Consider the following 24,664-nt stretch of genomic DNA (forward strand, 5'->3'; position numbering starts at 1 on the left):
AGCCTGTGACCGAACACCACCTCGTCACCCAGACCGTGGCACTGAGTGCCACTTCCACTCTTTCCTTAAACACCTCCAGGGACAGTGACTCCACCACCTCCCTGGGCAGCCCATTCCAATGTCTGATCAACCTTTCTGTGAATAAATTCCTCCTAATGCCCGACCTGAATCTCCCCAGACGCAGCTTAAGGCTGCCCTCTCATCCTGTTGCTGGTCACCCTGTGTATCAAACTCCTTCAAAGCAGCCCCAGACTGGGTGCTCAGGTAGCACCAGAAATCAACGCTGTTTTTAAACCACAGCGAGCAGCCTGTGGGTGAGGGAGAAGTAAATTCGGGATAGGAAACACCTGGCACAGCAAAATCCCTTATTTATGCGGGGTTTATAGCTGCACATGAACACAAGCCCAGGGGTGCCCAGGTGGCCAAGAAGGCCAATGGCCCCTGAGCTGGTCCCAGCTGTGGTGTGGCAGCAGGAGCAGGGCAGTGACTGTCCCTGTGCTGGGCACTGCTGAGGCCACACCTCGAGTGCTGTGCCCACTTCTGGGCCCCTCACGACAAAAATTTGAGCATGTTCAGAGAAGGGAACGGAGCTGGGAAGGGGCTGGAGCACCAGGAGCGGCTGAGGGAGCTGGGAAAGGGGCTCAGGCTGGAGCAAAGGAGGCTCAGGGGGGACCTTGTGGCTCTGCACAAGTCCCTGACAGGAGGGGGCAGCCGGGGGGGTCGGGCTCTGCTCCCAGGGAACAGGGACAGGAGGAAATGGCCCCAAGCTGAGACGAGGGAGAGTTAGGTTGGACATCAGGAGGAATTTCTCCGTAGAAAGGGTGGCCAGGGGCTAGAACGGGCTGTCCAGGGACGTGCTGGAGTTACCATTCCAGGAGGTGCCTAAGGAAAGCCTGAACACGGCGCTCAGAGCCACGGTCTTGTTGACAGGGTGGTGTCCGGTCACAGGTTGGGCTCGATCGCCCCAGCCCGATTTATTCCGTGATTCTGTAATTCACAGCCACACCGCCCAACGAGTGCATCCCCCCCCCCCGGCTCGGCGAGGGGCGCTGCGGGGAGGCCGTGAGGGGAGCCCGGGCGCGGCGGCGGGAGGGGAGCGGGGTCCGCTCCCTTTGTCCGGGGCCGTGGGCGGGATCGAGGGGCGGGAATGAGGGGCGGGAGCGCGCGCGGGGCGTGGGCGCGGCCCTGAGGGGCGTGGCCTCCGCGGCGCGCCCGCCGGCCGTTGGAGGGTTTTGAATTTAGCCCGCGGCAGAAGGCTGCTCGCCATTGGCTGGCGCGCGGTCACGTGGGCGGGAGGGCCGCGAGCGCGGTCCGGTACGGCGGGGCGGGCGTGCGGCCATATTGGATCGGTGCGGAGCCGGCGGAGGAGGTGGCGGTTGGTCCGTCCGTTGGTCCGTCCGTTGGTCCGCCCGCACGTCCGTCGGTCCCCGCCCCGCCGGTGTCCTCCGCGCCCGTGCTCCATGGCCGAAACCACGCCGCGGACCCGCGGCCCAGCCGCCGCGATGCCGCAGAGCCCGACGCGCATCTCCCGCCTGCAGGAGAAGGAGGAGCTGCGGCAGCTGAACGACCGCCTGGCCGTGTACATCGACAAGGTGCGGAGCTTGGAGACGGAGAACAGCGCGCTGCAGCTGCAGGTGACCCAGCGGGAGGAGGTGCGGGGCCGCGAGGTCACCGGGCTCAAGGCGATCTACGAGGCGGAGCTGGCGGACGCGCGGCGGGCGCTGGACGACACGGCGCGGGAGCGTGCCAAGCTGCAGATCGAGCTGGGCAAGCTGCGCGCCGAGCACGAGCAGCTGCTGGGCAGGTGGGCAGCGGGGAAAGGGCCGGGAAGCGCCCGTGAGGTGGGGGGAACGGAGGCGGGGGTGCGGGCGGAGCGGTGGCGGGGACACCCGCGGTGCGAGCGCTGCGCTCCCGGCCGCCCGTCCCTTGCCCGCTCCGGCGGGGGCTGCGCGGCCGGGAATGAATGAAGGGAATGAATGAGGCACGGGCAGCGCTGCCGCCGCTCCGCCCCGGCGGGGAAGCGCCGGCCCCGAGCGCCGCCCCTGCCAGCTGCGAGTGCCCCGGTCCCCGCAGCATCCGCGGCCGGTCCGGCGCTCGGGTGCCCGTCGGGATGGCTCCAACCGGTGCCGACAACAGCGGGAAGTTTTGATTAGATGGGGTGTAGATATTAGGCAGAGGATCCTTGTGCCGGTGGTGAGGCGCTAGAACAGGTTCCACAGGGAGGTTGGCTCTTAAAAGATGAGGTAAAGTGCTCTGGTTGCCACCCGCAATAAGGGAGACCTTAGAGCACCTTCCTGTAACTAAAGGAGGCTGGAGAGAGGCTTTTGACAAGGGCTTGGAGGGATAGGGCGGGGTGGGAATGGCTTTAAACTGAAAAAGGGCAGGTTTAGATGAGATATTGGGAAGAAATTCTTGGCTGTGAGGGTGGTGAGGCCCTGGCACAGGTTGCCCAAGGATGCTGTGGGTGCCCCATCCCTGGAAGTGTTCCAGGCCAGGCTTGATGGAGCTCTGAAGCTGCTCTAGTGAGTGGCACCCCTGCCCCTAGCTGGGGACTTGGGACTAGATGGGCTTTAGAGTCCATTCCAGTCCCCTAACGTTCTATGGTTCCATAAATATTCACTGCTCCCTGTACAGACAGGGGCTTTCTTTAAGGCTCGAGCTGCTTCGGAATGAGAAATGGAACTTCTCTGGGACACATTGACTTCTTAGTGTGAAAATGCTCACTAGGTAATACGTGGGGCATACTTAAAACCAAAGAGAAGTGTAACTTCTGTGCGCCTTCCGGGATGTTAAGGTAGAGTAGGTAGAATTTGTGTCCACACATCCTCCAGATTGACGGCTTTACGGCACAGTGCCAAGTTCCCCCCGCTCTTGCAGCAAACTGATTTTGTGACACTAGATTGTGCTTCTTACGCGTTCGACTTGATTCAGTTGTTTGTTTGGTTCCGTGGTTGTGTTCACCTTCAGTTTGATTTCTGTGACTTGCTGCAGTTTTAGGCGTTCGGGATTTAGTCTTGGAATCACAAGGTGTGTCAATATTGGGGGGGGGGGGGGGGGGGAAGAAACCTGCAGAGTTCTTAATCTTCCTCTGCTACTGTGTAACCTGTTAGTTTTCTTTAACGCACTCTCAGCCCTGCTATTTCATTATGAAAAAGATATTTCATGTGTAACCAGCCTATTGATGTTTTCGTGCGTCTGCAGACAGCCCTGATATCTTTTGTCCTCTTTGTTATTTAAAATATTAAAACCGTGGGCTTCTAACTAGTGAGACTGGTTGTTCTGGAGCTTATCTCTTGATGCCTTAGGAAGGTCTTAAAGTGGTCATTGACAGTGATAGGGAGAGCCAGGTGTAGCTGCAGACGGACATCAACATTACTTGACTCCAAGGTCAAGCCAGGAATTTCCATCTCTTAGTGATTTTATTGAGAAAGACACACTCCTCTGCTGGCTTCTCACAGGACTGCATGTGCGGGATTGGGCTCTAAATGCAGTCTGTAGTGGATTCCCTTTTTGTGGCTGGAACCAAGGCATTAATAATGTGGACGTGGACATTTTCATATTCTGTCTTGCGTTTGCCTGTGGTGGGATACTTGGCAAAAAACTGACTATTTGGTGGGGGCAGGGGATTGACTGCTCCTGCACTGCAGTCACAACCTTTCTGGAGAGTGGTCTCACTGCCTGGTAGTCAATCCATGTCTCAAACTGGTCATTTTTGTACCCCAGAGAATACAGGTGATAGATCTGGACAAGAACTCCTGGGTAGTGTAGTAAAACAATCACTTAATGCTGTTTGAGGCTCCCGTATTCCACTTGCCTGTGGCTCTTTGGTATTGTTTGGTGGCAGATCTTACGACGGGCAAGCAGTTTCTTGTCTTTGAGTGTTGGATATCTAAGCTTATCTGTAATTCTATTTGCAAAGTCTTAAAAAGGAGCAAAGGTTTTTTTCACTTGAACTGGAGCATGCTCCCTCATGGCTTCTTAAAGCTGTTAAGTCACATTATAACCTGACAAAAAATGCTCTTGAAAACACTTTGCACAAGTGTGCATAGGAGTACTGTAAAGGTTTGCAAGGTAAGATGAGAATGTGTGCTCTCAACAGAATTTTCCTTGCCCTCTCTGAAAGCTGAACTGTAGTTTGATGTCTGTGCTGCCTTTAGTTTAAATGTGAGTATGTGGTAGTTTGGATCTAAGAGCACCACTTGGGGGAGAAAAAAAAAAAAAAAGACTTTCCTGGCAGGTTTGGTTCGTGTGGTTTAGGTATTCTGGTAGCCATGTCATAACACTCAAATTAGTGATGACTTTGGTTCCCTGCAGAGCCAGTGGAGATAAATGTGAAGAGAAATAGCTCTCAAGGTGTTCTGGGTCTGTGGGGGGAGCAAAGATGATTTGCCACTTAGTTACCTGAAGGTGGGCAATGTTATTCATGGTCTAGCTGGGCTTCCTGTGCTGTTTGAATATTTTTGCAGGTGTTATTCTTGTACAATTCTGCTTTTTCTGGTTAGCATGGCATCCTTCTTAATTGCTTGATCTATTTTATTCCAGTTGTCTTTCAGCCACTCTTCGAATTAGTGCATCAAACTCAAGCTCCTAGCTACTCTCAAAAGTGCTGGAGGACTTCTCTTATTCTTTCTTTATAAAAATTAAAGATCCAGTCACCTATTTGTTGGATTTGCTGACTTCAGTGCCACCTCTGTGGTGTGATGCACCAAAAGCTTGCTCTGTGCTTTAAATCCCTCAAGAAAAACTGCATTTGTTTCTATAGCTGACACTGCTATATATAGCAGACTTGTTGCATGCTCTTCTTCTAGAGTGCCTGCCATGCAGTGGGTTCTGCTGTAGCTAAATATGAAGGTTTCCTTTGATACTTCAAATCTTTAAAGAACTGGAGGGTGGGGGGGGAAGTGGGATTAAAAAAAAACCAGCCTCCTTATTTCTGTTCTGGGGAGGGGATGGGAAAATGATACTCATAGTTGTGTAAGTAGGAAGCTTTTGATGGGCAGAATGGAGATAAGGGAAAATAAATCTCTGTATCTCAAGACTCGGGGGGAACAAAAACCTAGGTAATTTGATTTTAGGTGTGTAGAACTCTTGTATAGCTCTTGGGAGGTGGAGAAGAGGAGAAACTGTGGAGGGCTCTTCCATAGTTTGAGAAAGAATTGAGGGACCATACCAATTTCACACTATATTCCGGTTTATTTTCTCAGTGTTGATGAGGCAAGACTTCACTCTAAGCTTTGCCGTTGGTGATAGATGTTGTAGAGATATCCTTCTACTTCCTTCCTTTAAATAAATAGTGTAGTTAATTGTGACTGCTACAGTTTTGCAATCAAGGGCTGTGGAAGACACCAGCAGTGGCTCCACAGAAAAAAAATGTCTGTTCATATGGATTTCCAGCTGCTGGACTTGCTCATGAACAGTGGAGGTGAAAGCAGGTAGTTGCCTGCAGATAGCTGTATCATAAAGTCTCAAAAAGTGTGATGATACAATTAGCAACAAATTATTTTAGGGTAATAACTGCTGATATTTTTAGATAGAGTGCACTTCCTACAACAGAGCAGCCTTACCTTGGCTGAGAGTTCAGATTGCTGCAAATTTCATATTTCTTGAGAAAAGGGTTAAATAGACAAGGCATACAAAGCAGTGAAAAATGTGATCCGTGGGCAAATCATAATGTCATCATTTAAGCAGCAGGTCCCAATTGCTCCATCACATCCTACAGACCAGATAAAGCTTCTGCTTTTGAGGGGTAACGTGTTATAGGTTCATCATTTGCCACAACGGCACACCAGGGACAACTGCAGAGCCGGGGTGGTGGAGGGAAAAAGTCTCGTGTGTTGCTTGAGCAATTAACTTAACAAGGATGCACATTGTGAAGTTCGGCACAGCTGTGTCACCAAGACGTGTTGAACAAGGGCCGTTCAGAAAGCCAGGCTGGCTGCTGTGTTATGTGGCTCTGCTGATGGGTCAGGTTTCAGCACAGTTTTCCATTGGTGGAGATGGTTTCCGAGATAGGAAAATTTATTTCAAAGAAATTTTGTGGTGGGGACTTAATTTAAGTGTATGGCAGGTCACAAATCCCTGGCTGGACTTTTCCATGTTGTGACTGGTCGTGTGAGGAAACTGTGTCCTTCAGGGAGCATAAGCTGGTGTTAACACTAGTTCATTTAGGAAACCCATTGTTTACATTTGTCTTTGGCAGGCTGAGGTTTCAGTGTGGCAGTTTTCCAGTGCTGAGGGACATCTGCTCTCCTGGAGGAGGAGACAATGTGGTTAAAGTAACTTCGAAGGAAATTGTGTGTTTTATTGAAGATGTTGGCAAAGGATTTAATCTTCCTTTATTATCTTCAGGTGTTTTGTAGAGTGCAAGCATTAACAGCAGATGTAATTGTGGCGAGGAACTAAACTTTCATTTTAAATATCAAAGAGATTATTTATCTGTCTGTCTTGCCTTTTATCTCCAGTTGTCCTTCCTTCCCATTTAGATTCTGAAGTACATTTCTGCATTGAGATTAGGCAATAAAATAAATATCAAGAACAGCTTCCCATCAGCCTGTGGCTTGAATTACTGTGCAAGTGTGTGGCACTCTGCAGCTGGTACCCTGAGCAACTACACAGAACCATGTGGTGTTGGTGCAGCCAAAGATGTGACACCTGTTCCAGGGTTTTCCAGGATGCATATATGCTGTAAGGAGGAACCGTGGAAAGGAAGCTGACTTCAAAATTTTTGAAGCTTATTATTGTAGATGATCTTGAAAAGTGAGGCAGAGATTGGAGTCTGGGGAGCTTCAGAGCTTTAATCTGAAATCTCTTGCTGTTTTGATGTGTACCATAGAGCACCCAGAGGGGGAAGGAGTGGGGTGGTTAACTTGTTGCAAAATAATTTAAGCCACTGAAGTGTAAGAATTTATATTCTCAAGTTAGCCTGTCTTCTGTGCAGTGCAGGACATAAATATTTGGTCTCAAATACGTGGACAGGTAATGATGACAGGGTAGTGGGTAGTGGCTTGATAGGTGTTTGTGTGTGTAGGTTCTGCTTAGAAATAGGGTTATAGCCATGGGATTCACATAGGTGACCATGAACTTCAGGTTGGGTTTGTGACTTCAAGAAAGGTCACCACTGAGCAGTCAGAGATGGTGTGTTATTGTTGGTTTCAAGCACTACAATTAAATAAAATGAGTGACATGAGACAAGTTGAAACCACATTACATATATTTATTTACAGGAAAGCCAAACTTGTCCAGTTACTCTTATTTTCATGTTGATCTCTGTACAAAAATTTGAGTGCTCTTAGACAGGCCCTTCTTAAATTATTTTAAGTCACTTCCTTGCAAAATGCAGCCTTAGTGTTTTGTCTGCCATAGGGGAAAAATGTGGGAGTCCGACTGCTAGCTAAATAAAAACATAAATTATTAATGACTCTAGTTGGGGTGTTTTTTATTATTTTCATGTTTCTCTACAACTGTAGTGGAAAACCAGCCCAGTGTGCAGTAAATGTAATTTTATATGGATCTAAATATAGGCTGCATTATCAGGAATTACAACACGTGTGTATCTATGTCATGACTTGGCTGAAAGCCAATGCTTTTCGAGGAGGGTTTGATTAATGTTGGTAATGCTTAGCTTTGTGATCAGACTCTTAAGTAGTGGCAGAAAAGAGTGGGTGGGGTGTGGGAGGTGAGAAGAATCTGCTGTAGGGTGGTGGCATCCTGCGCTTGGTCAGTTTCAGAGGAGCTTTTGAGTTACACCTCCCCAGATCTGGCTGCTGACTGCTTGCCTTTGCATTAGGTGTGTGGCTTGTCTGGCTCCAGATGGTCAGCTCAACCTATTAAACTGCTAGAATTTTTTTTTTTTTTCCTGCATGGCTTTTCTATTAACTTAGCAAGAAGTTTAAGGAGATTATGGGAAGTTCTAGGTTGTTGTTAACAATTCCACGGATAAGGAGATCCACACGCTTTGAAGCCAAAAGGGAGAAAAACCAAGCTGCTGCTTTGAAGAAGATGCAAGTCGGCAATTATTTCTTTGCTTTTATTTTCCTTTCATGAGTCAAACTATTTGAAAAGGAGTACAGTTCTAGCTAATTTCTGAGCACTGTAACAGGAAGGTGTTTGAGGTTTTTTCATTTGCTGTATTCAGATGTAGCTTTGGCTTTGCTGGGGAGGAAGAAGCCAGCTATTGTCAAGAGGCTGAAGCTCTTCCTGGTGAAAATTAGTGGGTGTAAGGGTGAAGTATGTGTTGTATACATTAGTGTTTGTTTTTATAAATCACAGAGGCTTTTCTGATCTTTCCCGCCTTTCCTGTATTCCCTTTAGGGCTGGGATGGCACTGCTGAGTTGCTGAGATTTCATCTGGCTCTTAGCGTTTGAAGTGTTGAGCTCCAGTTTCTGTTTTCTCTCTGAGAATGTGTTCAGATGAGCTGTCTCATAGTTAGACAACTCATGACGCTGAAAACTAATAGTGATTAATTTTAATTCTCCACCCACCCACCACCCCCCCTGCTGTGGCTTTTGTTGCATTAAATTATAGTGTGGCTTCAGAGACAGTCTTGTTGCAAACAAGCCAGAAAGGGCTGATCTAACTGGTAATACTTACTTTTTGTGGTACAGGTGCTACACTGGGTTTTAATCGTGTTGTTGTGGCTAGTCCATTTTATATACCCTTTTTTTCTCTGCTGATGCATGGCAAGAATGCTCTTCCCAGCTGCCTTCCAGTCTGTAAATGCATTAAAAAGGTATTTACATTAAAAGAAATTAAAATACAAAAACTTTTAAGATATTCACGCACTTTGGATGGTGGTGTATGTTGGGGAGTCTCCCTGTTTCAGAGTCCAGGATAATTTGGGGCAGATGGGGGAGCAGCACACTGTCTGTGGCTCTGCAGCATTCTCATTTTCGGGTCTGACTTGGTAGGCTTGGTTTCAGCATGAGAGAAGCAGTTTCTTCATGTTTTGATTAAAGCTTTTTCCAGCAGTGACCAAACAACAGATGTCTGCTGTGGGCCCTCCTACGTCCTGAGAGGGGATGGAGAGATTGGCTTTTTTATAGATGTACTAGAGCAAGACACCTTCCCTTCCTTCTTTTTCCTCTTCTGCTGCACACCTTCCTTTGGTGCTGAAGTTTCTACAGGCCTGGGTGGGAGAAGGAAGGTCAGGACAATCTCCAGTGAAAAAAGCAGAGAGTTGGAAGCAGGAGCCCGTGTGTCCAAACCCGAAATGCTGTGCTTTTGTCTGAGCTGTGGATCCAGCTGTGGGTCTGAGGAGTGAAATGCCGCGAAGGGACTGGGTAGTGTTGAGCAGCAAGAAGCATCTGATGCAGAAGAGCGTGTTTTTGTGTGTCTCAGGGGCTCCCAGCCTGCCCCTTGGGTGCCACGGGGGAGCAGGCGCTAATCCCACGGGATCGGGATTAGCCGGCGCTAAGTCTGTTGCGTAAAGCCTGCCATGTGGTGTGGCTGTGGTGCTGAAACCTCCAGACACAGATTCCATCCCTGCATCCCTCTGTGGGCACGCACCTCTCCTGAGCATGATAAGTGCAGGTAATCTTAGGAAAAAGGCATCTTTTAAATCTGAGGGTCTCTCCTTTTAAAATTGTTTTGATTTTGTGTTAGGTCTCGTTTTGTCGAGAAGCATTGCTGTTGTGTCTTATAAGATGGACAGTGGTTAAAAAGAGCAGTGGATGTATTGTGAATCAATCTTTATCCAATTTTAAGTCTTCTCAGCATTTTGTTGTTAATTTTCCTTTTTTTTTTTTTTTTTTAAATTTTACTGGAAGGAAAAGTGTGAGAACTGAAGAAGGATGTGCCAGCTGTGGTATTATTGAGCCTAAATCAGTCTATTCCATTAAAAAGTTTGTAGTTCGATTAAAACCATCTAGAACTTCTGCATGCTACCGCCCTTGATAGACAAATGTGGATATCCCAGGGAGAAAAAGAATGAACTCCAAGGGGGACGAAATTGTTACACATTTAATGGTTGCTTGTGCCATCTAAGGACAAGAAACATTTTGATTCATGAGTATGGTTTTCCTTTCTCCTATTTTTGGTAGTAGCCTGTGATAGCATTATTTGTGGATAATAAACTTGTGTTTATGTGACATTACTTTAGTTTTTTCCTGTTGGATTTCCCTGTTTGAATGTGCTGGTTTAGGAAATAAACACCTAGAAACTACTTGACTGCTTGTGTAGACACAAAAACTAAATTTGAAGGTATTTGAAAAACTTGTGCGCTTGTCTTCCTAAAGAAATCAAATCACCTCTGCACCAGTGCAATTCCTATCATAGCAGGTATTGTATAGACAGGATTTGGGTCTGTTTCCTCAGGTCTGTGGAACTTTGCCATTACATATGATCAGAAGGGTGCTGTAAAGCACAATAAATTTAGCTAAGGCAAAATGTTTTTGCCAGGTGTTTCTCAAGTTTGAGATTCAGATTGCTTTATTAGTCAACAGTCGACTTTGGGGGTATTTCTAGATTTTCTTGACCACTTTCTCTGGTTTGTTCCAGCTATGCAAAAAAGGAATCTGACCTCAATGGAGCCCAAGTCAAACTTCGTGAGTTTGAAGCAGCCCTGAATTCTAAAGAAGCTGCACTGGCCACAGCCCTTGGTGATAAGAAAAGTCTGGAGGGAGAAATTGAAGATTTGAAAGATCAAATTAGAGAGGTGAGAAGAAGAAACCTTTAACCATCAGGTTCTGTTAGCAAGTGAGGTGGTTTTCTATACTATGAGCAGCCGTTGTGATAAAATACAGCTTTGTAACCAAAAAGAAGGATGAAAACTTGTCATCTAGTCACAGCTAGAACAAATTGTGGTTCACTTTCAACACTAGCAGCAGTGTTGAGTGGGTTTCTGAGTCCATTACTGTGGAGTTGTATTAATAATGTGAGTGGTGGAGGGGAGAGCTCTTAAAATTGCAAGTGCTGAAATTGCAAGGGATGTTACTTATGGGGAAGAAAGCAGGTCAGGACTCAAAGTACACTTGACACATTTCAGAAGTGTTCTGGGGGGCAGATTGACTTCACAAGAGCAGATAATAACTGACAAGTAACAATTTGTGATTCTCTCTGGCCTCCTTTTGGTTCTGCCTGTGGTTCTCCATGTTCTGATGGAACAACAAGGAAAGAAACCTCTTGTCCTAGTTGTGTTAGCCTTTTGATTTGTAATCTTGAGCAACGCCACCCCAAGAGAATGAGTTGTGGAGGCTAGGAAATTGGTATTTGCCATGTATTAAAAATTGATTTGTAAGGAAAATCAGTTAAGTAGCAATTTTAGTGCCAGTTACCAATGTGAAATATATAGAGCTCACTTGTATAGGCAACTGCAAAAGTGTGTGTGTGTGATATGTAATATCACTGGGGTAAATACTGGGATTTGGTTGTGAAGTTAAACCTTAATATGTAGTTAGCTGTAGTTCTGTGAGGCTGTAGTCATTTTGTGCATTCTGCTGTATAACTGCAGTGTTGATTCTTTTGTTCCTTAAAGCTTGAAGCTTCTTTAGCTGCTGCCAAGGACCAACTTATAAATGAAACCTTGCAGAAGGTGGACCTCGAAAACCGTTGTCAGAGCCTCATTGAGGACCTGGAATTCCGTAAAAATATGTATGAGGAGGTAAATGCTTTTGTCTCGAGAATCAACACTTTTAAAGGGAAGAAGATGACTGGGAGGTGATTCTAGAACAGGAAAGTAATTTAGGTTGGGAGGTACCTCTGCAAGTTGTCTGAACCCTTGCTCAGAGTAGTAGGGTTTACCTCTGTTGTAGAGTGGTTTCTAACTTTCTTTTTCTAGGAAAAATGATTTTAACTCTGAATTCTTGTGGGAAAATAACTGTGTATCATGTTTCATCTTAAATTCTGATCATGGTATGCGGTGCACATGTCTTTTCCTAGTAATGAGAAAGTAGGTTAGTAATTTCCCACATAATCCCATTATGAGAAATAAAGTGGAGAGGGACACTCCAACAGGTGCTGTGGACCCACAGTGTTTTTGATTTCAAGGCTTTATAATAGGATGCTTTTGAAGAAAGGAAAGAAAAGTGGATGAATAGTTGTCTTTTAGAACTTTTTCTTGACACTCTCCCTTTCACCTGTAGCACTTGAGGCTTTCCAGGAGAAAGTTTAGGGCAGTAACAAATGTACTTGACTGTACTGTCTTTTGTTCCATGTGTACTTTTTTTTACTGGTAGTATTTTCAGCTTTGTTTCATGTTGTTGGAATCTCTTTCTTTCCAGGGAAAGCACAGGCAAGCACATGAGCAAATTGGGAAAGTGCTGATTAGTGGAAGTGATTCTTCCATTTCCCAGTAGTTTGATTTTGTGCAAGCAGAGAAGGTACCTCAAGAAAGGGGGGATATATTTCTAAAGTCTAGTGATGCTGAGTTGTATTTGCTGAAAGTTCAGACAACTCTCAGAAAAAAATGCTGGTGGTATCCTAGCTCTTATTTTACTGACAGGCTATTGCAAAATAACACTGGGGAGACTGTTTCTACTAAAACTTCCATGTCAAAATAATCTAATGCTACAACCTGCACTACTCTCCACTCAGCAGGGTAGTCTTCTAAACATTTTTGTCCTGCATTTACTGAATGTTACCACGTTTTTCTGGTTTTCATAGGAGATCAATGAGACAAGAAGGAAGCATGAAACTCGCCTAGTTGAGGTTGATTCTGGGCGTCAGATTGAGTATGAGCACAAACTGGCCCAAGCCCTCCATGAGATCAGAGAGCAGCACGATGCACAAGTGAAGCTGTACAAAGAAGAGCTTGAGGAGACTTACCATTCCAAAGTGAGGACATGTTTTCACACAGCTGTTTGATGTGCTTTGTTTTTGTTTTGCTTAATACCATAATTACTGGCAGCTCAGAGGAGTTTATTAGGTAGCTCGGTTTGAAATTAGCATGCGTTTGAGTGTGAATTTGCATTTTCACAACTCACTTTGGGAGCAGGTTTAATCCTCATCAAGTACAAAAACAGAAAGGAAGGAAGCACTGTGTGAAGGTGATCTGGGGGGAAAAGTGATTAGTGCTGGGATTACTGTGAATTTGAGGAAAGTTCATGTGTTGTTAAGTATGGTACTGAACGATGATCAACAAAGTGTCCCATATTTTGTGTAAAAATTCATAATGGGGCTTGCTGAGAAGACAGAAGATAGAGTCCTCTGACCCTGTACAAAACATGGGGAAGTTTTACAATGCCCAGTAAACTTCTGTTTTTCACTCATCTGGACAGAAAGCTGAAATCAGTTATGCTTCATCATTTCCTTCCTCTGCTGTTACTCAGCATTTATGTCAGGAGACACCCTGATGTCTCAACTGAGCCTTGTTTCTGTGGCTGTACTTGTTGCAGTTAGTATTTTTTAAAAGCAAGGTGGGATGTTAGAGCAGAAAAGTTCATACAGACTGAATTTATTTGCATTGGTTTTGGTCTTTTCAGCCTGCTTATCTCCAGGCCTTCAGTCTGGCTTGGAAAAGATTATTTAAAGTAAGATCTAACCAAAAAGGCGACCTCTCATTGCTTTCTTGATCTCTCTTGCCAGGTATACTGTTTCTGGTTTTTTTTGAATCTTATTTTTTAAAAATATTAGATTCTTTGGCGTTATTATCAACAAGTTCCGTAAGTCTGTGCTGCAGACCAAGTGTGTGTGGTGGTGTTCAGCCAGAAGGATTTAGTTACTTTGTAAAAGTAAAACTATTCAAGATTGAAGTGATAGAATGAAGCAGTAGTGACTTAGGGTGCTGATACTGATACCAAGTTGCTTATATTGCCTGGAGGTTAACAAGTTTGCTTCTTTTTAGGGAATTGGTAATTTCAGTTTAGCTTCTTCAATTTAAGCATCTTGCATAAACTCGGTTGAGCATGAAAAACTGAACCCTCTAGTTCAACTTCAGTAATGTCTACAAGGGAAAGTCTTAATCCTAGAGTAAGTATCCAGAGAACTGGAATTCCAGGCAGGGCAATCCAGCATGGTCACCGAGGCACCACATTTTGGCCTTAAAGAAAGAAAAGTTTCACTGCTTTGGAGCTGCAGAGAGGAACTTGGTGGCTTAGCGTTGGGTGTGGGTTTTTAGTGATTCATTTTTTTCCTTCTAGTGAAAGTTACTTTGAAACTGATGTCTTAACTTTGGTGTCCCCGCAGCTGGAGAGTGCCAGGCTGTCCGTGGAGATGAGCAGCTCTGCAGCCAACACCATCAGGGAGCAGCTGAACGAGAGCCGCATCCGCATCGACAGCCTGTCCTCCCACATCACCAGCCTCCAGAAAGAGGTAACCAGCTGTGCCTCCTCAGCCCTGCCAATTACAGCTGTTGGTTTTTGTATTGAAGGACTTTTCTTTCCATTGCAGTTGTTGTTTTTTCTATTAAAGGGCTGTCTTTCCCTTAACTTGCAAGTATGTTCAGCGTCACGACTTGAGTTTGTCTTCTCTCCTACCTGTTCTGTACTTTTTCAAATTCCTTCGTGTCTCCTTTTGACAAACCTCGATTTTTATTTTTTATTTCTGTGCAGTATTCTGCTACAGAGATAGTGTTTGAAACCAGGTAGCATTAACTGGCTTTTGTGAAGATTTTTGTGGATAGGTGAGGTGACTTTAGATGAACCTGTATTAAAAGTTCTTGACACTGAGCAGTTTAGTAGTGACTGGACAGCCTAGTGTAGGATTTCACAAAGCAACATTCAAAGCCAGAACTGGAATTTGCAGTCTCTGTTCAGTGTCTCTTTTCATCCCAGATCCAATTTGCATCTAGACATCTGAAAAAAAAAACAACCTAATGGCATGATCTTGCTCAGATTAGGAATATGAGACTGAGTAAAAACATCAAATAACTGTACTTGAGCATCTGTAGGGCAGGATCTCGAGCAGAAATTGGTTATTCCTAGATCCCAGAGGGCATAAATCACACCCAGAGAAGTATGACATAACAAATGACAAGTGATGTGTTCAGTACTGGCCTGTTTGTAATGTTGTGTGCACTGCAGTTGGAAATCCAGAGTGAAAATGAGAAGTGTTAGGAGTTGGTCCTGCAGTAAGCTTTTGTAACTCACTTGAAAATGCAGCAAAACTTTTAAATTTTTTTAGGAATATAAAATACTAGTACTGTTTCATCCTTTCTGTGATACATTTTGATTGTATTCCTCCTGTGCAGCAGGACATCAAAGTACTGTATATTTCAAGTGAAAAATATTAATGCAGGGGTTGTTATTTCCTAATTTTCCAAATAAATTGGCAGATACTTGTAAGAGTTTTTTACTAGTTTTCCTTTTATATAGTCAAGTTAGTCAATGGAAAATATCAGGTGATGTAATGAATGTGCATGAGGTTACACAGGAATTGGATGGAAAGTTTTGGCTACTTAGATCTTATTTCTGCTTTTAGATTAACATCATCTTTTGGGGGTTCAATCAACAGGTTTTTTTAAGTTAATTGCCTCTGTTTTGTTGCGTCAGGAGTGACAGCTTGGTTCAGAAAACTTGCTTCTGAAGTGGCAGAAGTGTTTGTTGCTAACTTCAGGGCTATGAAAATCAGCTTCTGTCATTTTGACTGATTTTCCACCAATGGATCCATTTTGCTGTGTTTTTGGGGTTTTTTTTTTGGTAGCGTTAGTGAAGTCAGGCAGCACACTTTTGTTCTTCATTTTACTAGCACCAAGTTAAGCTTTATTTTCTTGGAAGAGCACTCTTATCCCTGGTGCTGGTCTGGTTTGAGTTGCCAGTACTGAGCTCTGTAGTAGACTCCACTGTGATCTTCCACGTGACACAAAACCCCATTTATTAAATTCCTTATCTGACTCTCTTAACATTGACAACCAGTTACACTGGTCCCCTGTGTCAGACATGTAGACTCTCCTCTCCTCTCTCTGTCTCTGGACTGGGATGGTTTCCTAAACTGGGTGCATGCATAGCAAACTTTGTGGTTGTGGGCCATTGGTGCCTGTGTCTGTCCTTTAATTAAAAAAAAATTAAATCTTAAGGGGCAATCAAACAGAAGATACCACACTTACGGAAAGCAAAGCCTTACAGCTGCCATCACTTGGCCTTCCTTTGATAAGCAGTCCATTCTGGGTGTACAGTTTTAAGATCTGCTGGCTTGATGGAAGTTCTGAAGCAGGAGACAAATTAGGTTTCTTCAAGGAGTGCTTACCACCACACTCTGAGCAAGCCTTGGAGGCTTTGATGATAGGCAGGCAGGTTTTCACTGACAACAACCCCTGTTCCTTTAGAGGAACTGCCTCCCAGAATTCAGGATTAGCAGCAGCAAGCCGAAGCACAAAGCAGACATTTGGAAACCACAGAGCACTTGAACACCTCCAGGGGTGGTGACTACACCACCTGCCTCCCTGGGCAGCCCATTCTGAAGTCTAACCACCCCTTTCTGTGAAGAAATTCAGCTTTACATCCAGCCTGAACCTCCCCTGGTGCAGGTTAAGACTATGTCATGTCTGGCACTTCTTAAACAGTTAAACTCTTAAGCTCAATTTTTCCTTCCTGAGTGAATTCAAGTACAGTAGCATATTTTCAGACCTCTGAAAAATGGAGCAAGTAGTTGTTTTCCCAAAGATGTTGCAAGTTTCACTGGAATTTGAGGTGTTTATTTTTGTAGTAGGTGAAGTGGAGAGCAGGAAGTTGAATACGGGTGAGTGTGAACTCAGAAGCAGAGGAGGGCGTGCAACTCCTGTGTTTTGAATTCCGTGTTGCCTGAACAGCAGAGCACATGGAGGCTTGGGTGGGCTTTCCTTTGCACCGTGATTGATGTTTTCAATGCTTTTGTCCCCCCAGTCTAGAGCGTGGCAGGACAGAGCACAGGAGCTGGAGAGCAGCCTGGCCCAGGAACAGGAAAACTGCCGCAAAACGCTGGCAGAGAAAGAGAAGGAAATTGCAGAGATAAGAAATCAGATGCAGGAGCAGCTGACTGACTACGAGCAGCTCCTGGATGTTAAACTGGCACTTGACATGGAGATCAATGCATACCGGAAATTGCTGGAGGGTGAAGAGGAAAGGTAGGAAAGGACGTAGCAACAAGTGGTGGTGTCTCTGTTATCTCTGTGCTTCCTTCACTTGCCTCTTTCTCTGGTAAAAAGCAGTTTTTAATGGTGCTACACTGCTTTGCAAGGCACTGTTTTTGCCCCCTCCTGTCTGAGACAGTTCTAAGTCACCATGAGACCAAGCACACTGAGTATCAGACTGGCTCTCAAGGTGGCAAACACCTTTTTTTTTTTTTTTTTTGGTTAAAATCCAGCACAGAAGAGGTAATGAATTGTCATTTGTATGCCTGTTTGATCTCATAGTTAATATTCCTTTTCGAAATGAATTGCAGGGTTAATTAATTGTTAGCCAAATTTCTCTAAGTATAGACTAATTTTAATAAAGTCATAACCATTTTGATTGCCCAGCTCATCAGCCAGCTGCATTTTTTTCACATCTGGAAATGAATCAGTTCTTCCAAGACTGAGAATTTTCACCTCTGTCACAGCTGTCATTTAAAGTAGTTTGATTCCTCACTGTGTTCTGAGCTGCTCAAGGCTGGTTCCTCTCAACTGCGGGGATGAAACAGCCAAAGCTTTTATGCCACTGGGTTTTTGCATAAATTTCCCACAGTGGCTTAAGTCTCCCTAGGGTTTCTGTTTCTTTGCAGTCTTTAACAAATGCACAGAAATGCCTTTATGCTCTTAATGTAGTAGTCCATCAGTATTCTGTGCTCCAGGAACATTAATCAGCTGTTTGACACATTTTATTCACCTCTTAAGTACTTAAAGGTTCACTTCTTCATGTAACATGCTTTGTTTACTATATGGGTGTATTAGTCTATTGGAAGAAGAGGAGATGGAAGAAAGTTTATTTAAAAAACAGGTGGAAAAACTAAAGCCAAATCATGGAATCATTAAGGTTGGAAAAGATTTGAGTCCAGCTGTTGACCCAGCACTGCCATGTTCAGCACAAAACTGTGTCCCCAAGTGCCACATCCACATGTGTTTCCAACACTTCCCTGGGCAAAGCCTGACTGCCTTTTCAGTCCTGAAATTCCTCCTGATATCCAGTGTAAACCATCCCTGGCACAGCTCAAGCCGTTTCCTTCCACCCTGTCCTGCATTCCCTGCGAGCAGAGCCCGACACTCACCTTGCTTCACCCTCCTGCCAGGGAGCTGTGGAGAGAAAGAAGGTGCCTCCCTGAGCCTCCTTTCCCCTGATGTGACTTGTGTGTGTGTTCTTTCCCTTCCCCACCCCAGGCTGAAGCTCTCCCCCAGCCCCTCCTCCCGGGTGACCGTCTCGCGGGCATCGTCCAGCCGCAGCGTCCGCACGGCCGGCGGCAAGAGGAAGAGGATTGACGTGGAGGAGTCCGAAGCCAGCAGCAGTGTGACCATTTCTCACTCAGCCTCTGCCACGGGGAACGTGTCTATCGAGGAGATAGACGTGGATGGGAAGTTCATCCGCTTGAAGAACACCTCTGAACAGGTTTGAAAGTGCCACGTGTGTCACGAGCTGAGGCACAAAGGGAGTCCTCAGCGCCCTCTCAGCTCCTGGGCTTTGTGTTGAGCTTATGGCGTTAAGGAACTGGTGTGTCTCAAAGACAGCTTTCACACACTGTTCTGAACTGATGGTGACTTTTTCCCAACCATTCTTAGTGCTTCTGTTTTTCTGCAAGGTATCCCACCCACCAAATTGTTACCTGGCGCTTCAGAGTTCTGCCTTGCAGAGCAGAGTTCTAAAACTTTACAGATAGATAGCCAGGCTGCTTTAGAAGCCTTTTTAGCACTTTCTCTGCCTTAAAAAGCCCTAAGAGAAATACATACAGATGCAGAATAAATGTCTGAATGAAATTAATTGCCAATGTCCCTTGTATCTTCATAGAGCTCTTCTAAATCATAGTTTTTCTCCCTTGGCTGCACCTGCAATTTTATGAGCCCTCAGTTCCCATGCCAAAGTCACTGTTACAGTGACTACTGAGGTTATTTGATTCTGTGGATAGGTAGGAGTTTAAATTGGAGTTTACACATATCTACCCAAATGAAGAACCCTTTGATAAATAATAATCACAACTTTTCCTTATGTTGCCCTCAAAATGATGCTGTTATATACAGTACATTTCCCTCCTTTATCTTCACTAAAAGGCAGCTCATCGTGATGATTTAGATGACAAAGATGGTTCCAAGTGTCCCAGTCCCCTCTAATCAGTGAGGATATGGACAGGCTCCTCCAGACTGTGATAATGTGGATTGTAATTACCTGTAATTACCACACCTGGGGAGTGATGGCTTCGTTTAGTGAATTCAAGAAACCTTGACATTTCTCTTGGTCTAGACACTTTAGTGTGTAGATGACTCAATTCAGCCAAGTCAAAAACTATTTCTAGTGAGTCAGAACCTGCTTTTTTTTTTGGCTTTTTGGTTTTTTTTTTTTAGCTTCCCCCCTGCCACACACATACTTTTTTACCACATAGATTTTTCCCCCCACCTTTTTTTTAATTTGCCTACAGATTCATTGTTTCATAAGGAATGAGAAGCATCAGTTTTGTTCCCAGTAACCATGGGTGGTTCATGTTTTTAGCACTTTTCTAGGGAGTCTAGATTTGAGCAACTCCCTGCTGTGCATTGTAATAAACTGTACTTGGGGAACCTTCACAGGTGTTTGACAGTTTGTATAAATAAATAGGTTAAAACATAGTAAATCCTCTTTAAGTATGATATGTTTTTGTCAAACTAAATGTCAGCATCCATTAAGATACCGAAGATTTTTTTATTTTAGGTAATTTTAACTGTCTGGAGTCCAGTGGCAGCTGTTGAATGATCAGAAACTGTTGGTGGGGGAATATAAAAAATACCTACTCTTGTTTTGAAGCAGTCATTCTGTAAGGATGACTTGTATATGATTTGTTAATGCTTTTCAAGTAGTTGATAGGAACAAAAATAATACAGGTCATACAAGGGAGTATGTGGTGGCAGGTGGTGCATATGTAAAAATATTTCAAGAATACTAACAGCAGTATTTTGTTTTCTAGGAAGCCTGCTTGCCATTCTGTGCTTCAAAAAACATTAAATATTTGTAAGGGGATTTTAATATTTAATACATGTTACTAATTTGTATTTTTCTGGACCAAGTGATAACAAAACTGATGCAAATCATAAACATTAGTTAACATCAAAACTCAAAAGCAGGATGTATTAAGCTTTAACTTCAAATGAGAGGTAAGATAAATTTACCAAAAATTATTCTAATTCCATGCTGAAGATCAAGTGATAATAAACCGTTTTTACTGAAAGTTTTATGTGTCTCACAACCTTAAGGATAAAAAACACACCACAAGCATAACAGAAAATGAATGCTGGTGGGAATAATTTTTTTTCCTCTCCCTTTTCTTAGGATCAACCTATGGGAGGCTGGGAGATGATCCGAAAAATAGGAGATACTTCTGCAAGTTACAGATATACCTCAAGATATGTACTAAAGGCAGGCCAGACTGTTACAGTAAGTTGTCAAGTTTCAGCTGCTTAGTTGAAATGGACTCCAGGCCAGCTTGTGTGGGTCAAAAAAACATCAGGTTTTTAGTTTTGTCCTTCCTGTGTACACGTTCAGAAAATAATCACCTGCGTTTGTGTTGGACATTAGTCGTGTCAGTTGCGGGGGCAATTAACACAGAAAGGTGTTTTCAGAACTTTATTTTCTGTATGATGCAGTAATTTTCACCACGTACAGGTGTGCTTACATATTCTAAAGTCTCTGTGTTTTATTGCCCAAAACGTTTTTGTAGATACTTGTGTTTTCTTAACTGGAAGAGATTCAGAAAGACATGAAATGAGTCAGTAATTCAGAAATGTGTAAGAACTGGCAAACAATGTTCCTGTGTGACTTCTGTTGACAGATCTGGGCTGCAAATGCTGGAGTTACTGCAAGCCCTCCCACTGACCTCATCTGGAAGAACCAGAATTCCTGGGGCACCGGTGAAGATGTGAAAGTTGTACTGAAAAATTCTCAGGGAGAGGTAAAGCACCTCAGATCTGTGTGAGCTTTTTCTGTGGCGATACCACTTACAAAGATGCAGGTTAGGGCTTCACACAGGAGTGCACTGCAGTGTTTGGTAAAGTTCTCTTCTTTTGGAGAATTAGCTGCAGTTCAGAAATGCCTCTACTTGAAACCTGTGGGTTTTTTTCCCTGTATCAAGTCTAAATAGTAAAAAAATGACTTGTTCAGATACCTCCCTCATGCCAGGAGCTGGGCAGTGCCCTTAGAACAAGCTTTGAGAAGAAAGTTTTGGTAAACTCTTCAGTGATTTGTCTTCTGAAGTAGTTTTCCTTACGCCTGTGCGCTTGTGAGGAGGGGGGAATGTTACAGTGAAATTCACGTGAAGCAGCGAGGGGTTAATTCAGGTAAGGTGTGATTTAAAACTTGGGGTGGGACAGCTACTGTGACATGCTGCAATTTAAAGAAAACGTTTAAATATGTATGAAAAAAGCAGATTTTGGAAGAACCCGATGAGTGTTTTGTTAGAAAGACTCCTTTTAATCATTAAGAGATTTAAAACTGAGCTGTTTATGCTCAGCAATCCGTGAAAAGTATACAGACAAAATGAGTACAAGTAGTTTTCCCAGCAGCTGGAGCTTTCATTTCTCAAAGTCTTAAGCAGGTGAGCAGCAGGAGATTGGTTTGGGTTTTTTTTGAAGAGTTCAAGTCTTAAAAATGTCTTGCAGGAGGTTGCTCAGAGAAGCACTGTGTTCAAAACAACAGCACGTAAAGGGGAAGATGAGGAAGTTGAGGAAGAGGCAGCTGAAGCTCTGGATGAGGAAGACATTTACCGTCAGCAGGTATTTTCTTTTAGGGTTAGCAAGGTTGCTTACGTTGCAAAAAAGGAGATAGAAGTCATGAAATCTTAAAAAAAACCAAACCCCAAAACATAAAAAATACCAAGTGTGGATGTTAATTTTTTTCTTTTTTTAATCAGTAATTAGTGAAAGCATGGAGCTGTCTTTCTGAAACCAGGGTAAAAATACTGTCTAATATATCCCCTTGCAGAGAAGTACACTTTTTTCAAAGTTTAAAGATATGGGGATTTTTTTTTTCCCTTAAATTCCATTCCTAGTAAGATTCCCCCCCATGCCAGTTGTTTATAGCAAAGTTCGGCTTAAGCAGGTGAGTTTACTGAAAGTTTTGAGAATTCAAATCTCTCTATATCTCTGATACAGAAAATTATGTTAGTGACTTCTGTTCACATACTTTCCCTGATAGAGAAAATTTGAGATTTGAAAATTCTTTGAGAGAAAATGTTCCTTGCATGTTGAAAAAAATGAAATTCTGAAGACAAACAAAAAAAGAAAAAGACTGTTAGGAATCAGAGATGTTAGATTTCTTAAATAAAACCCCTCTCAAGGTGATTGTATATGCTCCCTGATGCAAATATGGCAGTTATTTGTGTTTTTTCTGGTACTTGTCCTCCTTTACCCCTCATAGGAAAGGATATGTAACATTCTTTTAATTCCAGGGTATAACAGGTTGTACAGCTTTGCTGACTCTTGTTTATACCACGCCGTGCTAATAATTTAATATATTAAAAACGCACCGTAGGTTCTTTTGAGTAGGAAAATATTTTGCTGCGGGATTTTTTTGTTTTGTTTTAAATGATTCTCTCTTTTCTCAACAGGCAGACCAAAGGGCGTCTAACAGAGGCTGCGTGGTCATGTGAAATTGCAGACACTCCAGGTTCCTCTAGCTGTGGTAATCCCTGCCTGCAGAACAGAGCCTTCTGAGAAGCACAACGTTATTTTCCTGTCTGTGAATTTTCGAAGCTGCGAGTCTGATGGCCTTAAATTTCCTTTGCCACTGAAAAAAAGGAAAGTTTGTGACAAGTATCTCGACTTCCTCGCAGGACGTGAGCTGGTGGCTCCCCTCAAGGAGCTGTTTGAGATTTGATGTTCCTGTCTCTCTCAGATTTGTATGCCAGTCTCTTTTCATTGAAACCTTGCTGGAGTAGGAATATTCCAGTGTGTTTTGGGGATCGATTTTTTTTAGATTATACCACTCTAGACTAGTTGCTACGACCTCTTTGTATTTTAGGTGCTGTTGGGGATTCGTTTAGAGTTCTTACTCTGGAAGAGGATTCATGTTACACCTTGTAGTCGTGTTGTTAAGATAGTGTTACCAGCTTAAATTTTCTTATGTGGTTTTTCTTAACAAATTAGGAGGCTGTTTTAATATAAATTGCCTTACTTGTTTACAATTTTTAGTAACAAAACAAAGTCTCTAGAGGTCTAGTCTACATTTGTATGGGAAACAGTTGTAATTTTGCCAATGTTGAAAGTTTTTCTGTCCTTTTCACATTATTCTGATGTCTGAAAAACATTTTAATAAAGTATCTCTCTGCTGCAGAGTAAAGACTTTGGAATTTGTTTCGTCCTTGAACTGAACTTAAAGTTGAATGAGCGTTGAATCCTTGAAATTGATGGCCTTTGAAGCTGAAGAAACATCTGTGTAAACGGAGCGGTGGCATTTGAGACGCAAAGATTTCTTCTATAAAATGAGTAATATTACTTCACGTTTGGAAAATTAATTCTTCAGAGCTTTATTCTCACTCTGTTGCATTTGTGCTCATCTTCGCTCATGGGTCTGTTCTTACTGGCTTTTACCACATCTTGGAAGTACCAGGCCGAGCAGTTTAAGCAAGCATGATAACATAAAGAGAAATTAAGAAATACTGTAAAATAGTTACCTTTGACATAGCCTGAATGTATTTTTAAACGGACGGCCAAAATTTTGGAAGTTGATTGGAATTTTCTTTTAGAAAAAGTTGAGTGGACTTTTTATTTTTTCATGGCAAAATTAAGACTTCTTAACATGTCTTTCATCTTGGATAAGCTCTGGTGCCAGCATGGTGGCATTTCAACATGTGCCAGCAGGAGGTAGAAAGGGGTGGGGTTGATGCACAATTTTAGGTCATGGTAGGAACCTTCCTGCATTATCAAATTCTTGGTTACACCCTTTGTTAGAGCCTCCTCTTCCATGACAATGAGAGAAATACGGATTTTACAATAATTTTGGTGGGGTTTTTTTGGCTGTGACAAGAATTCCTATAAATTAGCAGAAGTATTGTTGTGAAGCACAACTGTGAAACATCCTGCCACAAGGTGGAGGTCTTGTTTTGCTTGTCTTTTTTTTAATACTTGTACAGCAACAAACCAACACTTCCTGCACTGCCCTGCAAGTTCCATAAGTTGAATATCATTGGTAGTGGCATAAGATACAAACTGAATCATCCTGCAGGTGAAAACTCTTTAGCAATTTACTGCTTGTAGCTGGATGAACACACTTTACCAGGAATGTTTCTGCTCAAACACACTCATTCCTGTGAAAAACAGGTAAGGAATTTAGGAAACAAGTGGTTTGAGCTGTGCAGCAAACCTGGGAACTGCATTCTTTGTTTAATAGCGTTCATTATAAAAACCCCAGAGTAATCAAAATTGGTGCAGATTAGTTCATGGTGGTGTTGACAGAAGTTTCGTGCTGAAAGTTGGGTTTTGCTTTGGATTTCCTTGTCCCTGATTCACATACCTACATCACATTTGCCCAAGCAGATAGCAAAATATGGACAGAGAAATTAACATGCAAATTCTGTTCAACAGATGCTAATTATTAATTTTCTTCTATAAATTATGCTGTTTCAAACACTGGTCTTAATTTTTTCCATGGAAGTCTGTCTTACCAGTGT

General features: G+C 43.5%; 1 protein-coding gene across 2 annotated transcripts; it reads left to right on the top strand.

Annotated features, from left to right (window-relative positions):
• Nucleotides 1–1,338: 1,338 nt before the first annotated feature.
• On the top strand, nt 1,339–23,334 carry LMNB1 (lamin B1). Of its 2 annotated transcripts, none has more exons than XM_069001664.1 (11): nt 1,339–1,804; nt 10,496–10,652; nt 11,472–11,597; nt 12,599–12,769; nt 14,120–14,245; nt 16,753–16,973; nt 18,201–18,426; nt 20,332–20,436; nt 20,831–20,950; nt 21,657–21,770; nt 22,604–23,334. In XM_069001664.1, the coding sequence occupies exons 1-11, from the start codon at nt 1,461–1,463 to the stop codon at nt 22,643–22,645; spliced, it is 1,752 nt and encodes a 583-aa protein (XP_068857765.1). In that variant the 5' UTR covers nt 1,339–1,460; the 3' UTR covers nt 22,646–23,334. The 2 variants fall into 2 exon arrangements, with proteins under 2 accessions (XP_068857765.1, XP_068857766.1); XM_069001665.1 differs by lacking the exon at nt 1,339–1,804 and adding an exon at nt 8,835–9,529.
• The last annotated feature ends 1,330 nt before the right edge of the window (nt 23,335–24,664 follow it).

This window comes from Aphelocoma coerulescens, assembly GCF_041296385.1.
Source record: "Aphelocoma coerulescens isolate FSJ_1873_10779 chromosome Z unlocalized genomic scaffold, UR_Acoe_1.0 ChrZ, whole genome shotgun sequence".
NCBI lineage: Eukaryota > Metazoa > Chordata > Aves > Passeriformes > Corvidae > Aphelocoma > Aphelocoma coerulescens.

Coding starts and splice junctions, on each gene's coding strand:
- LMNB1 (XM_069001664.1), top strand. CDS start 1,461: ATGGCCGAAACCACGCCGCGGACCCGCGGCCCAGCCGCCGCGATGCCG. Junction 14,246..16,752: donor TCACCAGCCTCCAGAAAGAG/GTAACCAGCTGT, acceptor TTGTCCCCCCAG/TCTAGAGCGTGGCAGGACAG. Junction 21,771..22,603: donor AAGACATTTACCGTCAGCAG/GTATTTTCTTTT, acceptor TTTTCTCAACAG/GCAGACCAAAGGGCGTCTAA.